The sequence below is a fragment of the Chrysemys picta genome, chromosome 1 (genome assembly GCF_011386835.1).
Source record: "Chrysemys picta bellii isolate R12L10 chromosome 1, ASM1138683v2, whole genome shotgun sequence".
Classification (NCBI taxonomy): Eukaryota; Metazoa; Chordata; order Testudines; family Emydidae; genus Chrysemys; species Chrysemys picta.
This window is the reverse complement of record NC_088791.1, coordinates 351,278,503-351,299,960: the sequence shown is the minus strand read 5'-3', so window position 1 is coordinate 351,299,960 and position 21,458 is coordinate 351,278,503. Positions and strand designations below refer to the sequence as shown.

General features: G+C 46.7%; 2 protein-coding genes across 2 annotated transcripts; both read right to left on the bottom strand.

Moving 5' to 3' along the window:
* Window positions 1-6,116: 6,116 nt before the first annotated feature.
* LOC101932212 (olfactory receptor 51G2-like) lies at window positions 6,117-7,052 on the bottom strand. Its single transcript, XM_005311816.2, has one exon. The coding sequence runs from the start codon at window positions 7,050-7,052 to the stop codon at window positions 6,117-6,119; it is 936 nt and encodes a 311-aa protein (XP_005311873.1).
* A 12,927-nt stretch (window positions 7,053-19,979) lies between these two features.
* LOC101931934 (olfactory receptor 51G2-like) lies at window positions 19,980-20,915 on the bottom strand. Its single transcript, XM_005311815.2, has one exon. It carries the CDS (start codon window positions 20,913-20,915, stop codon window positions 19,980-19,982), a length of 936 nt encoding a protein of 311 aa, XP_005311872.2.
* Between the last annotated feature and the right edge of the window lie 543 nt (window positions 20,916-21,458).

The window sequence follows — 21,458 nt, the reverse complement described above, 5'->3', positions numbered from 1 at the left end:
TGGATCTTAAGGAATAGTTCCACAGCCAAACGTGACGTGCTGGTGAGATAAGTGAGCATACACCTCAGCAGTTCAGGCTCCATTTCCCGCAGACAGATCGCACTGCACAGAAACCATTGAAAGATGGCAACAAAGGTGGATGGAAACAGAGGGATTTCTGGGATGCAAAGCAACGCATCACGGGGCATTGGGACAGGACCCAGAATGCCCCACACCCACGCCCCCTTCCCACAATCCACAGTGCCACAATGGGAAGAGGTGCTCTGTGGGATAGCTGCCCATAATGCACCGCTCCCAATAGCGCTGAAATTGCCGCAAATGTGGCCACAACAGTGCGCTGGGCAGCTGTCAGTGTGGACAGACTGCAGCGCTTTCCCTACTCAGCTGCATGAAGTCAGGTTTAACTCACAGCGCTGTACATCTGCAAGTGTAGCCAAGGCCATAAAAAATGGAAACTAAGACAGATTACAAAGGATGAATATAGGCAAACAACACAGGAATGCAGGGGTAAGATTAGAAAGGCAAAGGCACAAAATGAGCTCAAACTAGCTAGAGGAATAAAGGGAAACAAGAAGACTTTTTATCAATACATTAGAAGCAAGAGGAAGACCAAAGACAGGGTAGGCCCACTGCTTAGTGAAGAGGGAGAAACAGTAACAGGAAACTTGGAAATGGCAGAGATGCTTAATGACTTCTTTGTTTCAGTGTTCCCCAAGAAGTCTGAAGGGATGCCTAACATAGTGAATGCTAATGGGAAGGGGGTAGGTTTAGCAGATAAAATAAAAAAAGAACAAGTTAAAAATCACTTAGAAAAGTTAGATGCCTGCAAGCAGGGCCGGCTCTGGCTTTTTTGCCGCCCCAGGCAAAAAAGCCTCCCGCCGACCCCGCCTCCCCCCCCCAGTGCGGCAGGGGAGGGCGCCGAGCCGGCCTCCGGCCCGCTCTCCCTGACCGGCCAGAGCGCCGGAGGGAGGGTGGCGAGCCCGCCGCGGCTCCGCTCTCCCCGGCATCGAGCCCGCTGCAGCTCTGCTCTCCCCAGCAGCCAGAGACGGAGCGCCGCGCCGCCCCCCTCCAGGTGCCGCCCCAAGCACAAGCTTGGTGGGCTGGTGCCTGGAGCCGGCCCTGCCTGCAAGTCACCAGGGCCTGATGAAATGCGTCCTACAATACTCAAGGAGTTAATAGAGGAGGTATCTGAGCCTCTAGCTATTATCTCTGGAAAATCATGGGAGACGGGAGAGATTCCAGAAGACTGGAAAAGGGCAAATATAGTGCCCATCTACAAAAAGGGAAATAAAAACAACCCAGGAAAATACAGACCAGTTAGTTTAACTTCTGTGCCAGGGAAGATAATGGAGCAAGTAATTAAGGAAATCATCTGCAAACACTTGGAAGGTGGTAAGGTGATAGGGAACAGCCAGCATCGATTTGTGAAGAACAAATCGTGTCAAACCAATCTGATAACTTTCTTTGATAGGATAACGAGCCTTGTGGATAAGGGTGAAGCTGTGGATGTGGTATACCTAGACTTTAGTAAGGCATTTGATACGATCTCGCATAATATTCTTATCGATAAACTAGGAAAATACATTTAGATGGGGCTACTATAAGGTGGGTGCATAACTGGCCGGATAACCATACTCAGTGAGTTGTTATTAATGGTTCCCAATCCTGCTGGAAAGGCATAAAAAGTGGGGTTCCGCAGGGGTCTGTTTTGGGACCGTCTCTGTTCAATATCTTCATTAATGACTTAGATATTGGCATAGAAAGTACGCTTATTAAGTCTGCGGATGACACCAAACTGGGAGGGATTGCAACTGCTTTGGAGGACAGGGTCATAATTCAAAATGATCTGGACAAATTGGAGAAATGGTCTGAGCTAAACAGGATGAAGTTTAATAAAGACATATGCAAAGTGCTCCACTTAGGAAGGAAAAATCAGTTTCACACATACAGAATGGGAAGAGACTGTCTAGGAAGGAGTACGGCAGAAAGGGATCTAGGGATTATAAGCAAACATGATTCTGGGATGCATTAACAGGTGTGCTGTGAGCAAGACACGAGAAGTCATTCTTCCGCTCTACTCTAGGCTGGTTAGGCCTCAACTGGAGTACTGTGTCCAATTCTGGACACCGCATTTCAAGAAAGATGTGGAGAAATTGGAGAGGGTCCAGAGAAGAGGAACAAGAATGATTAAAGGTCTTGAGAACATGACCTATGAAGGAAAGCTGAAAGAATTGGGTTTGTTTAGTTTGGAAAAGAGAAGACTGAGAGGGGACATGATAGCAGTTTTCAGGTATTTAAAAGGGTGTCATAAGGAGGAGGGAGAAAACTTGTTCACCTTAGCCTCTAAGGATAGAACAAGAAGCAATGGGTTTTAACTGCAGCAAGGGAGGTCTAGGTTGGACATTAGGAAAAAGTTCCTAACTGTCAGGGTGGTTAAACACTGGAATAAATTGCCTAGGGAGGTTGTGGAACCTCCATCTCTGGAGATATTTAAGAGTAGGTTAGATAAATGTCTATCAGGGATGGTCTAGACAATATTTGGTCCTGCCACGAGGGCAGGGGACCGGACTCGATGACCTCTCGAGGTCCCTTCCAGTCCTAGAATCTATAAATCTATGAATTTATCAAATCTGAATTTCATCTGCCATTTTGTTGCCCAGTCACCCAGTTTTGGGAGATCCCTTTCTAACTCTTTTTAATCTGATTTGAACTTATGTATATTGAGCAGTTTTGTATCATCTGCAAATGTTGCCACCTCACTGTTTCCCCTTTTTCCAGATCATTTATGAATATCGTGACCTGGTGTGTCGGGGAACCCTCACTGGAAATGCCAAGGTCAGGGCACGCTGCAAAAGGGAGAGCAGATGCTCCCAAGAGCAGCAGGTAACACTAAAGTTAAACTCCCCAACCAGTCACAAACTGTGCTTCTGATCCCTCACACTGGTTATCAAGATGCAAACAAGAAATCACACAGCCCCCTTTATTGCATTCCAGTCTCTGGCTCCCAATCAGCACTTAGGTCCAGAACAGTAATAAGTTATTTAAAAACTATGCACATATACAAAAATGTTCGTCTGACCCCAAAAGGTCAGCCATGTCACCAGGTCATTATAGGTTTGGATCTTACCCAAAATACCACGCTGCCAGCCAATCCTTTGGTGTGTAAAACTAAAGGTTTATTTTAAAGAAAAAAAAAGTACAAGAAGAGAGATGTTGAAATGCTGAAATGCTGAAGCAGCCACATACATTCAAAGTCTTCAAAGTCAGTCAGGTTCCTAGCAGTACTGGTGAGTTTGCTGGCTTGAAAGTCCCACTGGAACACATCCACAGCTTGGATGGGTCACTCAGTCCTTTGTTGAGAACTTCGTTTGTAGAAAGGTGAATCCAGAGGTAAGAAGCAGGAATGAAGACAAGAAGCAGGAGTGAAGACAAAATGGAGAAGATGCAGCTGCCTTTTATAGTCTTTTGCCATGCAGCCTGTGTTTCCTTTGTTCCCAACACAAACTGCCCAGCACATGGCCTGGAAGCCTTAGAGTTCTGTCCATAGGTTTGCCCCTGCATGAGCTGCCGAGTAATAAGGTGTATCCCTTGCCTTCTCTCAATGGGTCAATTGTATAGACAATGTCTCTTGACGGGTCATCAAGCAGTCTAAGCAGTGCTAATGCCAATCTCTCTGGGAGTGTCACCCAGATGCACAGCAGAGACATACCAAACCTATAACTTACAATGCAGAGGTGATATGAACACATATATGAGATGATCGTATCGGGCTAATTATAACATTTCTGCAGATATCTTACACGGCAGATCTGTCAGAATTCATTGCAATTTTAAAATACTAGTATTCATAATATCCTAAAGTGCCCCCCCCAAAAAAATCCATACAGTGTCTCCAATATGTTGAACAGCACTGGTCTCAGTACAGACCCCTGGGGGACACCACTATTTACCCCTCTCCAGTCTGAAAACTGACCATTTATTCCTACGTTTGTTTCCTGTCTTTTAACCAGTTAGTGATCCATGAGAGGACTTGGTTCAGGCTTGATTGAACCCCTACTGCTTCTCTTCCCCTGAGGCTCCATCCCCTAGGCAGGAGCCCAGGCTGATGTGGGGAACCCCAGACTCACCAGATTCTTTGGGTTCTACATTCAGGGGGGCGGGGATATAGGTTGGGGGCTTCTCTTGGGACCCCAGCCCCTGGCCAGGTCACTTGGAGGATCTGGGGCTCCTCACAGTGGCGCTGGGTCCCTGGGCAGCTCTTACCATGACCCGGCTCTGGCTTCTACCATGGAGAGCAGGGTGGAGCCTCGGGGGAAGAGGAGGAGGAGTGGCTGGGGCAACAAATAGGAACAAGAGGGGTAGTGGCAGGGTCACCCAGGGGATGGAGCTCCTGCATATGTCCCACTTTTGCCTTTTGAAAAGATGGTCACCTATAATGAATGGGCTGGATTGGGAGCTCGCTGTGCCTCTGTGGGGGAGCTGAGGATTGTTTCCACCCCTTTGCAAGCAGCTCGGGAAGCACAGACAGAGGGGCCGGGGCAGGAACCTGGGCCTGAGTCTCTTGCCAGGACTCCTGTGTGTCAGACCTTAACTCATACACACAGCCGTGCCCTGCCGCAGTGGGGAGTGGGATGAGCAGGTGTGCTGTGTGCAGAGCCATCAACGGGGGTGGGGAGCTGCCTAAATGGCTTCTCCTGGCGCTCTGGCGTTAATCACGTTTCTGACAAGACACAGTCAAAATTATCTGGTTGAGAGCGTAGGGGAAGGGTGGGTGTCTGTGTTGTTTGAAGCAACAGAGGGTCCTGTGGCACCTTTGAGACTAACAGAAGTACTGGGAGCATAAGCTGTGTTGTTTGAATAGCCCCTGTCCACAGCTGGTGCAGCCCCCATGGACAGGGCCGGTGCAAGGAAGTTTCGCGCCCTAGGCAAAACTTCCACCTTGCGCCCCCCCGACCTGAGGCAGCTTTCCGCCCCCCCCCTCCGCTGTGAGGCGCCCACTCCGTGGCACCTCCCCGCCTCTGCCCTGAGGTGCCCCTCTCCGCGGCAGCTCCCCCCCGCAGCCATGCAGCAGCTTCCCACCCCAGCTCAACTCTGCTCCACCTCCTCCCTGATCACGCCGCCCCTGCTGTAATTCTCCTCCCCTCCCAGGCTTGTGGCGCCAAACAGCTGATTGGTGCCGCAAGACTGGGAGGCGGGAGAAGTGGAGCAGCGATGGCGTGCTCGGGGAGGAGGCGTAGCAGAGGTGAGCTTGGGTGGGGAGCCCTGCGGCCACCCCACAGCCCCCGCAGCAGCTCCCTACCCACCGACCCGGGGAACCATGAGGCAGTTCCCCACCCCAGCTCACCTCTGCTCCGCCTCCTCCCCGAGCATGCCATCCCTGCTCTAATTCTCCTCCTCTCCCAGGCTTGCGGTGCCAAACAGCTGATTGGCGCTGCCAGCCTGGGAGGTGGGAGAAGTGGAGCGGCGACCTCACACTCGGGCAGAGGAACTCTGAGACGCACGTGTCAGCGTGCTGCTGGCAGTCCAGCAACGCTGTAAAAAAAATTGGGGGCACCACTTTTTGGCACCCCCAAATCTTGGCACCCTAAACAACCGCCTAGTTTGCCTTAATGGCAGCACTGGCCCCACCCATGGGTCACGCAGCACCCAGAGCACACAGGAAGGGCCAGGACAGCAACAGCAGAACAGCTCTGCAGCTTTTTTTATGGCCTGTGGCTGTTTAGCCAGAGACGGGACAGGGACAGGCCAGATGTAATGGAAAATAACATCCAAATCCCTTCTCTTTATTGACTGTCTCAAGAGAAATTCTGAGGTTGGAGCAGCCACCGACACAGCTCCTTATAGGCCAATATCTCACCAGTCCCCTGGCTCTCCATGAACACAGTCACATTGTAAATGCTGCTGCCTGCCTTGGTCTCCTTCCCCCAGTTCACTGTCCTCCCTCACCAGCCCCTCTCCCATTGCTCCAGGCCTTGGACCATGTGAAAACCTCTCTCTACAGTGAGCAGATCAGTAGCTCATGTCGTCTCAGATGTAAGGGTGCAGGATGGAATAGGAGGCCCATGTTTTTTGTCCCCCATGTCACCAGCACTGGAGCTAGGTGATGAACTGAACTTTTACTTGATGAACACCCTGATGATCCTCGCACGAAGGTGTTTGTTTTTCACACTGTACACAATAGGGTTCATCAGGGGTGGGACCAGCAGGGAGATGTAGCTCAGGATAATACGAAGCAAGGGGGAAGAGGTATTCGCAAATCTGTGTATCACAGACAGGCTGATGTCTGGTGTGTAGAAGAGCAGGACAGCACAGAGGTGGGAGACGCAGGTGTTCAGGGCCCTGAGGCACTCCGTGTGGGACACGACACTAAGCACTGTTTTGAGGATCATCACATAAGAGAGGAAGATGAGCAGCGAGTCCAACCCCATCGTTAAGAGTTTAGCAAACAAGCCATAGATGCTGTTGACTGTGATGTTTGAACAAGCCATCTTCATGACCTCCTGGTACAGGCAGTAGGTATGGGAGAGAACATTGGCTCGACAGTATTGGTACCGTTTCAGGAGAAATGGGAGTGGGAATATTACGGCCACCCCTCTTAGCACACACATCAGTCCCATCTTTGCTGTTCTCGGCAGGGTTAAGATGGAAGCATAACTCAGTGGGTTACAGATTGCAATGAAGCGGTCAAAGGCCATCAACAAGAGGATGGAGGATTCAGTGCACTGAAGCAAGGGGATGAAGAAGAGCTGGGTTAAACAGCCATCAAGGCTGATCTCCCTAGAGTTAAACAAGTATATGCCCAGTATCGTCGGCATGGTGGCTATCGATATACCAATGTCTGTGACAGCCAACATTGAAAGGAAAATGAACATGGGCTCATGGAGGCTTGGATCTGTTTTTATAATGAGCAGAATGACTGAATTTCCTACTATCGAAATAACATACATTAAGCAGAAGGAGATAGAGATCCAGAGATGGATGTCTTCGTGCCCAGGTATCCCAGTGAGGAGGAACACGGCAGAATTTAATTTGGTGTCATTGACAGCTGACATAATGTGCTGGGCAGGTCCGAGGAGTTTTCAACTTTCTTTCCTGAAAGGAAAAAGAAAAGGAGACTAGATGATGTTTAATGAGACATCTTTCTGCTCTCTGTGCAAGTCTAAAGGAGCTCAAGGAATGTCAGCAAGAACAGCATTGATAGGAAGATAGGCACTGCCAGACTGTATCAGACCTGTCATTCATCTAGCCCAGTATCCAGTGGCCAATTCCAGATGCTTCAGATGAAGGTGGAAAAAGACCTGCAATTGGGAGCTATGAGATAACCTGCTCTAAGGGAAAGTTCCCTTACCCCCCTCCCGCGAGACACAATATTTAGACATTATTTGTGGTGTAAGTCAGGAAGGTTTAGAGCCCTTCCAAGACTTATTTAAAAAAAAATCCTCGCTGCTGTAATTAGATTTGACTGTGAGTTCCACAGACTACTTGAGCACTGTGTGATTTTACAATTGTGACCTTCAGACAGACGCGATTTCTGGCCTTCCACTTTCCAAGTGTGGCCTTTTGTATCACGACATGTGGGTAAACGCATGGCAAGTGCATGGTGAAAATGGTATTTGTGTGTCCTGCATTCAAGCTATTTATTAATGTGTTTCATTGTTTCATTAAACATATTTTTATTTCCTCCACTCGTTAGTGTTTAAATTCTGCCCCTTTGCAGTTTTTTGGGATAAATTCTTAGGGCCAGGTGCTTAATTCAATAACATTGACTTCAACAGTGTAACTCCAGATTCACATGCACAAATTCAATCAGAAAAAGGTTCCATTAACTTTCCACTACCAAATGCCCCCAGTGATACACTCTGACCCCCAAGAATTCCTCCAAGAGAAGCTGAGTGCTTTAACTAGCCAGTCGTGATAGAATCCAAAGAGTTCAATCATCCAACTGGCTTCTCTTTGTCCTCCCAGGACCGGCATCTTTTCCCCATGCAAGCATCTCTAAATATCAGGCAAGTTACAAGCTAACACAGACAGTTACTTCAGCTGGGTGGAGGAGGTGTTGGCATCAGAAATGGGTGAATACTTCAAACACTGGTGTTGCACTAATGTCCAGGTGTGTGTGCAAGTTACTTCAGCCATGCTCATATAAGAGATGATTGGCGTAAATTACATAAACCACTATTGCACTCCCATTTCCTGCACCTGAGCTCTACACTGCTGAAACACAGACCAGCGGTTCTGATCTCTCATGACCTTTTGGAAAGTCTTTTACATGGATTGCCGAGGGTTTGTGTTCATGACCTTGATTGTAAGTGTTAGAAACCACTTCTGGTCAGTTACCAGGAGATAGAATCATACAACTTTTCACTGTACAAAGAGTTAATAGCAGAAATCCTTTGCAAACAGTATGAGGAATACTTTTGACATGCTATCTAAAGGCAAAACCATTATACAGTAAAGTTACCACTGCTCCTTCCTATAGAGATTCCAACAACTCTGCTGCTGGCTTTTGATATACCTCATGAAAGTTTGGTTTGTAATATTTGTATATGTGTCTCAGCCCTCATGCAGTCGCTTGTTGGCAAACAAAAGTCTAGTAGCTCCTCTGTCCCTGGGTTAATAGCTGACTGGTTCCCCTCAGGATCTGTTCTGTCAGTCTCCAGCCTGTATCCGGAGTGATAACAGGCGTTGGGACCAGAATAGAAAATATTCATTCCCTGAGCTGTCACTCTCTCGTACATAGTAAGCCCACCACTTGTTATTCAGGCACGATGAGGGTTTGCAGGAAGCAGATTTCAAAGTCAAATACATGAGTATTCATGGAAATGGAACTTCCTCTCTCTCCGTGGCATCTGGGAACAACATAGCCTTTCCCCTTCACTTTACATTTTAAAGACAGTGAAACCTGCCAACGTACCCAACTCCTGCTAGAAGGGAAACCGCTGACACCAGAGATCTTCACCCAAAAGGACAAGGAGTCATCGGAGAGGTTGCACAGGCAGAAGGAAATATCTGTTCAGTTAGGAAGTCAACTGCCTTTATGAAGCATGTCTGCACATTCCCTTGGGGGCCACTTGGCCATCAGGGAACTTCAGCTGCTTGGCTTAGTGTGCACCAGCTTTAACTCCCGTCATGGCCAATGGCAAACTGCAGGAGGCCAAATCACAGGGGATGTGAGGTGATGGTAGCCAATCTTACTGCAGCGCCAGTCCTGCTGCAGGCTCTATTCCTGGAATCTGGGCTTCTCATCACTGTTCATATGATTCCAATTAATCACATTGTTGCCTTGGGTGCAGCCAAGTGGAAAAAATGATGCTGTCACAGCTGTGATCTTGCTGAAATAAAATAAATAATAAATAATAATGATAATAATATAGGACCTGATTTCTCCCCACCAGACCCTTTCTCTGCATTGTAAACCCAGTGTGCAAGCCAGGGAAGAGAGATTCCACAAGGCTCCGTAAAGGGAAATTTGCCTCGGATCATTCCAGTACCAGAGTTTCCTTCCCTTCTCCTGCAGGAATAAAAAGGGGACCCAGGACCCATGGATCCCCACAGTAATGCACAGATCTCAACGAGCCACTTGTAGCTCGTCCCACCCACAACCTCTGCCTCTGCAACTGCTCTAGGTCGCTGCTAGCACAAGTTAATCAGAAATGTTCTACCAGGGCCTGTCACAGTAGCCACTGCCCTCAGGATCTGCTGAAGGGGCATTGTACAGGGTGGAGGGGGCTGCACAGAGATGGGAAGGTTGGTTAGAGTAACTGATGGAGACATTGGCCAAGCCATAGACTGGTCGGGAGTTTTCGACCTTTCCATTCCCAAAGTGCAGCCATAGACTTAGTCAGTGCAACCTTTGTTTTTGTTCCAAGGGAGAGGCAGATGAAAAGCCTCCAATTTCTTTTGAGGATCCAAAATTTTACCTCTATAAACAAAGGCTGTTGCATATCTATCCCAAATCAAGGGGAAGCTGACTTATATAAATGAGTTTGCATTGTACAGATGCAAGACGGTATAATTCTGGATTTATACTCCTGCAAGAGTCCAAGGCTGGGTAGCTGGGAAATTGGTTGTTGTCTCCTCTTTGTCCTTGAGTGGCTTAGGTAAAGCACTCAGGTAACTCAGTCGGGTGTGTGGTGCCACCTGCTGATGTGTTGGGTGACACAGGACCTGGAGTGGCTGGCTGTGTCCCAAGCAGAGCAGTGTGAGAGACACCAGCCCAGCTGAATGGTTAGGGGTTCCATGGGATCCCAATCTGCACTCCGGGGGTGACAACCCATCAAAGAGGTTTTAGAACAAACTGATAATTTAAACAGGAAAATCACCAGGACCAGAAGATATTCATCCAGGAGTTCTGAAGGAACTCAAATATCAAGTTGCAGAACTATTAAATGTAACCTATCACTTGAATCAGACTTTACCAGATGATTTGCTAATAGCTAATGTGTTCCTATTTTTTCAAAAAGGCTCCAGAGGTGATCCCAGAAATTACAGGCTAGTAATCCAAACTTCAGTACCAGGTAAACTTGTTGAAATTATAATAAAGAACAGAATTATGAGACAAATACAGGAACAAGATTTGTTGGGGAAGAGTCAACACTGCTTTTGCGAAGGGAAATCATTCCTCACGAATTTATAAGAATTTTTTGAGATGGTCAACAAAAATGTGGGCAAGGTTGATCCAGAGGATATAGTGTACTTGAACTTTCAGAAAGCCTTTGACAAGATCCCTTACCAAATACTCTTAAGAAAATTAAATAGTCATGGGATAAGAAGGAAGATTCTCTCCTGGGTCATAACTAGTTAAAAGACTGGAAACAAAGGGTAGGAATAAATGGTCAGTTTTCAAAATGGAGAGAGGTAACTCATGGTGCCCCACAGGGGTCTGTACTGGGACCAGTGCTGTTTCACATATTAATAAATGATCTGGAAAAGGGGTAAGCTGTGAGGTGGCAACAGTTGCAGACAAGACAAAATTATTCAATATATTTAAGTCCAAAGGAGACTGTGAAGAGTTTCAAACGGATCTCACAAAATTCAGTGGTTGGGCAACAAAACGGCAAATGAAATTCAGTGTAAATAAATGCAAATTAATGCACATTAGAAAACATACTCCCAACTATACCTACAAAATGATGGTTACAAATCAGCCATTACCACTCAAGAAAGAGATCTTAGAGTTGTGTATCATTCTCTGAAAACATCTGCTTAATGGGCAGAGGCAGTCAATGAAGCTAACAGAATGCTGGGAACAGTAGGTGGTGGATATAAAGGCCAGGACAGGTTAAACCTCCCCTGGCAGAGCTGTGGCTGCTGACCGCCAGTTGTGGGGTTTGCCCAGGGAAGTTTTTGCTTATTATTATACACCATGCAGGTTCCAGTGTGGTAGTATGTGTTACTCAGCTTCCTGGGTTCATCAGTAATCTCCCTGGACTCCATGGTGATGAATCCAGGAAGCTGAGTGTAACAGACCGCTGTGACAGGTTGTCACCCCTTGGGTGCAGTCTGGGAGTCGTTGGAACCTCTGTGCCCCTTAGCCCTCCAGCTGGGCTTTCCAGTCTTACACTGCTTTGTTGGTGAACACAGACAGCCTCTGCAAGTCCTATTATCACCCCGTAGGACAACAGATGATGGTGTCACACACCCAACTGAGCTGCCTAAGTGCTTTACCTAAGCCATTCAAAGACAGGCAGGCAACAACAGCCAATTTCCCAGCTCCTCCGCCTTAAATACTTCCTGGAGTATAACCCCAGAATTATACCATCTTTCACTGCACAAGTATCTGCACAGCATAATTATTAATCTAGGTCATTAATATAGGTCATTTGCCCATTGTTGTGGGAAAGATATGCAACAGCATTTGTACACAAAGCTGAGGGGGGGAGGGATAGCTCAGTGGTTTGAACATTGGCCTGCTAAACCCAGGGTGGTGAGTTTAATCCTTGAGGGGGCTCCTTAGGGAACTGGGGCAAAAATCAGTACTTGGTCCTGCTAGTGAAGGCAAGGGGCTGGACTGAATGACCTTTCAAGGTCCCTTCCAGTTCTAGGAAATAGGATATCTCCACACACACAAAAAAAAGATCTTCACCAGACACATTACACAAAACATGCTGGTAAAGATAGAGCATAATTCAAGTTTATTAACTACAAAAATGGATTTTAAGTGATTATAAGGGATAGCAACCAGATCAAAGCAGATTACCTAGTAAATAAACAAAAATGCAAACTAAACCTAGCAGGAATTGGGTACGTTGGCAGGTTTCACTATGTTTAAAATGTAAAGTGAAGGGGAAAGGCTGCCAGCTGTTTCCATTTGCAGATGTTCTGTGCCATGGCAGAGAACTCAGCTGGGCTGTTGGGGTGACTCAGGGATAGGGCTGAAGGGCAGGCAGCAACAGGTAGCTTTGGAACTTTATAATATCCTAAAGTGCTCCCCCACAAAAAAAATTCCATACAGTGTCTCCAATGTGTTGGACAGCACTCGTCTCAGTACAGACCCCTGGGGGACACCACTATTTACCCCTCTCCGTTCTGAAAACTGACCATTTATTCCTACCCTTTGTTTCCTATCTTTTAACCAGTTAGTGATCCATGAGAGGACCTTCCTTCTTATCCCATGACAGCTTACTTTGTTTAAGAGCCTTTGGTATGGGAGCTTGTCAAAAGCTTTCTGAAAGTCCAAGTAAACTTGCGTCTGATGAAGTGGGCATTCACCCATGAAAGCTTATGCTCCAATACTTCTGTTAGTCTTAAAGGTGCCACAGGACCCTCTGTTGCTTTTTATGTGTCATGAATCACCCTTGCCCACATGTTTGTTGACCCTCTCAAAGAATTCTAATAGATTGGTGGGACATGATTTCCCTTTGAAAAACTGTGTTGATTCTTCTCCAACAAAATTGTGTTCATCTGTGTCTGATAATTCTGTTCTTTACTATAGTTTCAACCAATTTGCCTGATACTGAAGTCAGGCTTACTGGCCAGTATTGCCAGGATCACCTCTGAAGCCTTTTTTTTTTAAATCAGCACCACATCTGCCAGTCATTAGGAACAGAGTCTTATTTAAGCCATAGGTCACATACCACAGTTCTGTTAGTCTTAAAGGTGCCACAGGACCCTCTGTTGCTTTATACCACAGTTCAAAGTTCTGCAATTTGGTATTTGAGTTTCATCAGAACTCTGGTGAATATCATCTGGTCCTGGTGACTTAAATCTGTTTCATTTATCAGCTTGTTCCAAAACCTCCTTTATTGACACCTCAAAGTGTGACAGTTCTCAGATATGTCACACCCCCTCCCCCAGAAAATGGCTCATCTGTGGGAAACTCCTTCACATCCTCTGCAGTGTAAACTGATGGAAGGAATTCATTTAGCCTCTATGCAACAGCCTCATCTTCCTTGAGTGTTCCTTTAGCATCTCAACTCTCCAGTGGCCCCACTCACTGTTGGGTAGGCTCACCGCTTCTGATGTACTTTGAAAAAATAGCTGTTACTTTTTGTGTCATTTGCTAGTTGCTTTTCAGATCTTTTGAACTAGGTACCAGTATCACCAAGCCCCATTCCACAAATACGAGTTACACCGGCAACAAATCATGAGATTGATTTAAAATAATGAGATTTCAAAGTATACTAATCTGGGGTTTGTTTTCAAGTGTCTTTGAAAAAAAGTAACAGAGGGTCCTGTGGCACCTTTAAGACTAACAGAAGTATTTGACAGGTTTCAGAGTAGCAGCCGTGTTAGTCTGTATCCGCAAAAAGAACAGGAGTACTTGTGGCACCTTAGAGACTAACAAATTTATTAGAGCATAAGCTTTCGTGGAAGAAGTATTTGGTTTCTCAGCCTTTGGGATCACCTGATTCAGGTTTTCTAGCTTCTCTGCAACTCACTTTTTAAAATAAACTTTTTAAAGATAACTGAAAGCGAGGTTCCCATGCAGGCTCTTGGTCACAGCAGTTGGAGCTTTCAGAAAGACAGGAAATAGTGTGAGACTCCCAATAAAATCCCAAGAGGAGTCGCTGCTGGCCCTAAGTAAAGTGGAGCACCCAAACAAGAAGGCTCTGAGGGTTAGTTAGTGGACAGTTCTGATCATGCAGTTGGTCAGTGGAAGAGACACTGTTTCTCTCTGCACTGGCTTACAGAGCCTCCTGTTGTAAGGAACCGGGTTACACCACAGACAGCTGGACATAGCAGTGACTGACTCGCAGAGTCACTGGTATGTGAGGCAGAGCTCAGAGGATCTCCTCCCCATGTTTAGGCATGACACGTGCAAACGCAGGTAAGCAAGGCCATGAACATTCTTAATAGAAAGAGCCGTGACTCAAGCCCAGCTCCAAGTGCCTGCTGCTAGCTCTCTATGGGAGCCACACAACCCCTCCCCCAGATCCAGCTACCCCCAAACTTGGTGATGTTGGAAATTTGGATGCAGGCTGGAAGGTCTATCTCCAGCGCTAGAGCAGCTGTCATTGCTCATGGAGCGGATGCGGGTCAGGATCAGAGCGAAGGGCAGCCCAGCAGGGCTCTGTTTGCCCAGGCAATGCTCTCCAGATCCTCTGCTCTCTGAAAGCACGTCCTGATTCCCCCTCTTACTGCTGAGCTTCAAGAGGGACCTAGATCTCCTTTGTCAAAGGGGGCTGTGCTAATGACAGGCCTCATCATCAAGGGGTGTTGGGAAAAGTTCAGGTTCTCCACCCAGTGCCCCAGATTGCTCTTACCGGACATACAGAGCTGAAATCTCCCTAAGGCACTTACTTAACTATGGCCCCAATTATTGTAGCGTCCGAGCACCTCTGTAACATATTTATCAATACAACACCCCGTGCGGCAGGGCCGTGCTACTAACACCACTGGGCAGATCCCAAGGCCAGAAGGCACCACTGTGATCACCTAGTCTGACCCCCTGCCTGTATAGCACAGGCCAGAGACCTGCCAAAAAATAACTCCTAGAGCAGAGCTGTTAGAACAACCTCCTGCCTCGATTTAACAATTGTCAGTGCGTGAGAATGTACCACAGAGGATGGGAAGGTGGACAAGGCTCAGGAGCTGAAGAGCTTTTGGTGAGTTCCTTAAAGAGACAGGGCCTGGTGTCTCTCAGAAACTTCCCCAACACCTGCTCACTCCTTGTCTCTCTCTCTGTCCATCTCTCTCTCTCTCACACACAAACACACAGTCTTTCACAGTCACATCCCAACACATACTTGTTTTGTTGTTGTTGTTGTTACATCTTGGTACTTCCTGAAATGCACATATATTCTCTGTAATTTTATACATTTCATAATTTTCATTTTTCTTATGTTTAAATTAATTCTTTGAGTAGTGACCTCTAAAACGCTTAACCTGTCCTGGCTGGAGTAATTATCCCTATGGTAGGTGGCATACATCCACATATATCTCAGTACACATAACAAAATTTATTCTGCACATGGAAGGGAAAAATTGGAGGGAACATTGGCAGGAAGCCAGTATTTTGTTTACAAACAGAGGCGGGGTGATTGAGATAAGAAAGGGCTGGTGATTAAATTATGGATCAAGAAATTTCGTATATAAAACAGGAATCCCTCTGTGGAGGGGGGAGGGGTTGTTTTAGAGAGAACACAAGGGACTCAGAACATGTACAGCAAAGCCTGTGAGTCAAGGTTACATTCAGAAAAGGGGAAGCTTTGGGGGCATAGGTGAAAAGAAGAGGCCAAAACCAAGGGAAGGAGTAGCAGTGGTATAGAGAAGTTCCCACTGTGCCCATGGTACTTATGTAGCCCCATCACCATAGTATCTGAGCACCTTACATCACAGCCCCTCGGTGAGGAAGAGCAGTGCTGTTATCCCCATTGTACAGATGGGAAATTGAGGCACAAACAGAGTATGGGCCAGATTTTCATAGGTATTTAGGCACTTAGAGGGATTTTCAAAAGTTCCTAGAATGTCAGGTGCTTTGTAAACTTCACTAGATGCCTAGCTGCATCTTTGGGTGCCTAAAAGGTTTTGAAGGTCCTGGCCTGAGGTTATATAGGAAGTTGATGGTGAGAGTAGAACCCAGGTGTTTCATGTTTAGCTCCCTATCCAGCAGACCAGCCTTTTTCTCTGCTGCCTGCTGCAAAAAAAGAGGACTGTGATAGATGGGAGCAAAACCATGGTGGCCAGTTTTCTGAGACTCCAGCAAACGGTCCCAGGAGGTTGGGATGGATGTCATGGTTGACAGCATGAAAAGCAGCACAGAAAGGGTGGAGAATGAGAGTCAGATAAGAAGAGCTCACTTAACTCCCAAGAGGTGGCAGGATTTGCCCCATGCTGGGTTGTAGAGCAATGGCTGTTCTGGAATTTTACATTTTAACTGATATCCATTTTGTTTTGTCATTTTTGTTTCTGAGTTTAAGAAAAGGAAGGAATCAGAAAGTGTCATATACGTATCAGATGTGTTTATGCCTCAAATTCTTAGGGTTTCAGCTGCATTCAGGACAATTCTAGAACAAGGAACAGAAATTGCATCCACAGAGTCCATAAAGTCGATGGTTATTGTCATGATTTGTATTATTCACTGGGCGCCATCTGCGTGGTCAGCACTGTTCAGAATGGGTCAGAAAATGTAGTCCCTGAGCCAATGTGTATAAAATGTGTAGCCCTGGATAAGATGGCTCCACTATTTAAGTATGAAGTGTATAGTTATTAAGCATATGTTAATCTCTTAGGCTACATCTACACTATAGGGGGGAGTCGATTTAAGATACGCAAATTCAGCTACGTGAATAGCGTAGCTGAATTCGACATGTCGCAGCCGACTTACCCCGCTGTGAGGACCGCAGCAAAATCGACCTCCGCGGCTTCCTGTCGACAGCGCTTACTCCCACCTCCGCTGGTGGAGTAAGAGCGTCGATTAGGGGATCGATTTCTACCTGCCGATTCAGGCGGGTAGTGTAGACCTAGCCTATGAGTGGGTGTGCTGACAGCAATAGAAGTTTTACTGGATTAAGGACTAGAAGCTTTGAACCTCCAACTTTCTTTCAAGTGGAAAAACTGCCCAGAGCTCCTACGCCTCTTTATTTTCCTTTCCTGCCTGCAGTGGCCCTGAGATACCTCAGAAGTCTGAATTTTTTTCTCAACTTTAAAATGTGGGATTTTTTTGGTGTTTGGTTTTAAAATATTCTCCTGTGAGAATGGCAACTCCATCACTGTAGTGTTGTGTTTAAGAGCCTTCTGGAAAGTAACTAGCCTTTAAACAGAAGTGAAAGCAGTGTTGCCAACTCTTATGATGTTATCATTAGTCTCATGATAATTATAGTTTTTCTTCGAGCTCCTGGATTCAGTAGTATATGTTATGATTTTAGCCTTTATTCTTAAAGAAAAATGAAGTTTCTAGTCCTCGTGGCTCGGGAGAAAGCGTCGAAATGTGACCCTAGTGCACAGTAAAGGCACAAAAAACAGACAGCAAATAAAAAGAACACCAAATCTGTTATTTGTACATAATCTCCTGATTAAAAAGCCAATCTCGTGATTTTTGGTGGGCCTGATTCATGATTTTTGAAAATTTGGGATTGGCAATACCGTGAAAGTGACTTGAAAGTGTCAGTTTTACTCCTGTTTAAGATCAGATTCTAGTCTATTATTTGTAATGGGGTAACAACCCTAGAGCCCCAGGCAGGTGCAGTATAAACTCTCAGCGCCTTGCCCTAGTAGGGTGTTTCCAAAGTTAAATGATCTATTCGAAGCATGAGTCCCCAGCTCAGTGAACTGCAAAAAAGTGATAGAAAATAATCTAGAAGAAGTCTGTGGAAGAGCCTGGAACCGAAGCCAGTTGTTCTGAGTCCCAGGCCAGCACTTTAACCCCTGAACCATCCTTCCTCTCTGGGGCTAGTGTCTGGGGAGGGAGCAGCTGGCAGCTCAGCATCCTGAGATTGCCAAACACTCAGGGAATTAAACTCCTGTGACATCACTACACAGGCAGGAGCAGCGCCAGGGTTTTTGCAGCCCTAGGCAGCAGCGCTCCTCCTCTGAGCATTCGGCGGCGAGGGTCCTTCTGCTCCGCATCTTAGGGGCACTTTGGCGCCGGGTCCCGGAGCGAGTGAAGGACCCGCCACTGAATTTCCACCAAAGACCCGGAGTGGAAGGACCCCCCACCGCCGAATTTCCGCCGAGGGCGGCAAAATGCCGCCTCCCAAATCCTGCCTCCCTAGGGTTGCCTAGTGGAAGTGTCGGCCCTGTACACAGGAACCCAAGAACAATTCCTTTTCCAGATGATACCACTGAGTCATGCTTTCTCCTGAATCTATTCAGGGACAAATCCATCAGTCTGGGCATGGAGCAGGGTCACAGTGGACAAGCAACTCCACATCAGCTTCCTGTGTGATGCAAAATAGGCTAATCTGATCCAAAGGGACATAGGAATGGAAGGGACCTCCTGGGTCCATGAGTCCAGTCCCCTGCTATGGCAGATGAACCCAGTATATCGTCCAATGCATAAACCTGTTAAGTTCCATCTTAAAACCAGCTGAGTTGTTTGCCCCTCAGTGCTCCTGTTGGGAGGCTGTTCCAGAACCTCCCTGCTCGGATGGTCAGAAACCTCCTTCTCCTTCCCAGCGTCAGTATGTTCCTGGCCAGTTTCTCCCCATTTCTTCTTGTGCGCACACTGTCCTTTATCTTCAGGAGCTTGTCTACCTCCCTGGTGTTTGCCCCCGGCTCCCCATCTATATTTATAGAGCTTCTCCTTGAAGCCAAGCCCTCCATTCCCCTCTCCATTCTAGGAGTCCTTCTCAGCACCTGTTCCAGTCTGAATTCTTCTTTCTTGAATATGATTGACCAGAATTTTACCCAGTTTGTCATAAGAAGTCTCACCAGTGCCTAGTATAGTGATATGAATACTTCCCTGTCCCTGTCTCACTTGACACATTCAAGGATCTCATGAGCTTTGTTCACAGCCTCATTACATGAGTGGCTCACAGTCATCCTGGGAATGACTAATAGATCCAGGTCTTTCTCCTCCTCTGTTATTTCCAACTTACCCTTGGCATTATAAACAGGGGCCTAGTGAGTAGATGCAGGGAAGATTGAGAGCTAACTTGATGACAGTGTACAAGCATCATCACAGTGACAAAACACCAGTTACTAACAGGCTCTTTAATGTAGCAGGGAAAGGTATATCAAGAACCAATGGCTGGAAACTGAAGCCAGACAAGTTAAATGTAGAAATGAAGCACATATTTTTAACAGCGAGGGTGCTTAAACAGTGGAAGACTCTCTGAAGGGAGGTGGTGGAGTCTCCTGATACTTCCAAATCAAGACTGGATGCCTTCCTGGAAGATCCGCTTTAGATGAAGATACGTTATTCGTTAGTCAAACACAAGTCATTGAGCTCAGTACAGGAGAAACTGGGTGAAATTCTGATGATGATTTTTCATACCTGCTCCCCATCATTTACCACATGTTCCATCTGCAATACCCCCTACGGTCAGGGCATGGGGGTTTGCACAGTTCCCCCACCAGGGGCTCCTACTAGGAAGGCACTTGCCTCACCTGGTGCTCCTGCTAGGGAGTGGGGTTGTGGCACCCAGAGTGCTCAGGAAGAGACAGGACTGTGACTGCACAACAGCTCTGCAGCTTTATTTATGGCCTGAGATGGGACAGGGACAGGCCAAGTGTATTCGGAAACATCATCCACATCCCTTCTCTTTATTGACTGTCTCAAGAGAAATTCTGAGGTCGGAGCAGCCACCAATATGGCTCCTTATGGGCCAACATCTCATCAGTCCCCTGGCTCTCCATGAAAACAGTCACATTGTAGATGCTGCAGCCTGCCTTGGTCTCCTTCCCCCAGTTCACTGTCCTCCCTCACCAGCCCCTCTCCATTGCTCCAAGCCTTAGACCATGTGAAAACCTCTCTCTACAGTGAGGAGATCAGTAGCTCATGTCATCTCAGATGTAAGGGTGCAGGATGGAATAAGAGGCCCATGTTTTTCGTCTCCCATGTCACCAGTGCTGGAGCTGGGTGACGAACTGAACTTTTACTTGATGAACACCCTGATGATCCTCGCACGAAGGTGTTTGCTTTTCACGCTGTACACAATTGGGTTCATCAGGGGTGGGACCAGCAGGGAGATGTAGTTCAGGATAATACGAAGCAAGGGGGAAGAACTATTCCAGAATCTGTGTATCACAGACAGGCTGATGTCTGGTGTGTAGAAGAGCAGGACAGCGCAGAGGTGGGAAATGCAGGTGTTCAGGGCCCTGAGGCACTCTGTGTGGGACACGACACTAAGCACTGTTTTGAGGATCATCACATAAGAGAGGAAGATGAGCAGCGAGTCCAACCCCATCGTGAAGAGTTTAGCAAACAAGCCATAGATGTAGCTGACTGTGATATCTGAACAAGCCATGTTCATGACATCCCGGTGCATGCAGTAGGAATGGGAGAGGACATTGGCTCGACAGTATTGGTACCGTTTCAGGAGAAAGGGGAATGGGAATATTACGGCCACCCCTCTTAGCACAAACGCCAGTCCCATCTTTGCTATTCTCGGCAGGGTTAAGATGGAAGCATATCTCAGTGGGTTAGAGATTGCAATGAAGCGGTCAAAGGCCATCAACAAGAGCACGGCGGATTCAGTGCATTGAAGCAAGGGGATGAAGAACAGCTGGGTTAAACAGGCATTGAGGCTGATCTCCCTAGAGTTAAACAAGAATATAGCCAGTGTCGTAGGTATGGTGGTTATAGATAAGCCAAGGTCTGTGACAGCCAACATGGAAAGGAAAATGTACATGGGCTCATGGAGGCTTGGATCTGTTTTTATAACGAACAGAATGACTGAATTTCCTACTATTGAAATAATATACACTAAGCAGAAGGGGATAGAGATCCAGAGATGGACGTTTTCCAGCCCAGGTATCCCGGTGAGAAGGACCACGGCAGAATTTAATTTGGTGTCATTGACAGATGACATAATGTAATGGGCAGGTCCAAGGAGTTTTCAACTTTCCTTCCTGAAAGGAAAAAGAAAAGGAAACTAGACGATGTTTAATGAGACATCTTTCTGCTCTCTGTGCAGGTCTAGAGACTCGCAGGAGATCAAGGAATATCTGCAAGAACAACATCGATAGGAAGATAGGCACTGCCAGTAGGGATCAGGCCTGTAGTTTATCTAGCCCAGGATCCAGTGGCCGGTTCCAGATGCTTCATATGAAGGTGGAGAAGCCCTGCAATTGGGACCTATGAGATAACCTGCTCCCAGGGAAAGCTTTCCTCCGAGACCCAATATTTAAACATTATTTGTGGTGTAAGTCAGGAAGGTTTAGAGCCCTTCCAGGACTTATTTTTAAAAAAATTGTCACTGCTGTAATTAGATTTAAGTGTGAGTTCCACAGACTATTTGAGCACTGTGTGATTTTACAATTGCGACCTTCACAGCAACTCGATTTCTGGCTATCCACTTTCCAAGTGTGTCCCTTTGTATCATGACATGTGGTAAACGCATGGCAAGTGCATG

Coding starts and splice junctions, on each gene's coding strand:
- LOC101932212 (XM_005311816.2), bottom strand. CDS start 7,052: ATGTCAGCTGTCAATGACACCAAATTAAATTCTGCCGTGTTCCTCCTC.
- LOC101931934 (XM_005311815.2), bottom strand. CDS start 20,915: ATGTCATCTGTCAATGACACCAAATTAAATTCTGCCGTGGTCCTTCTC.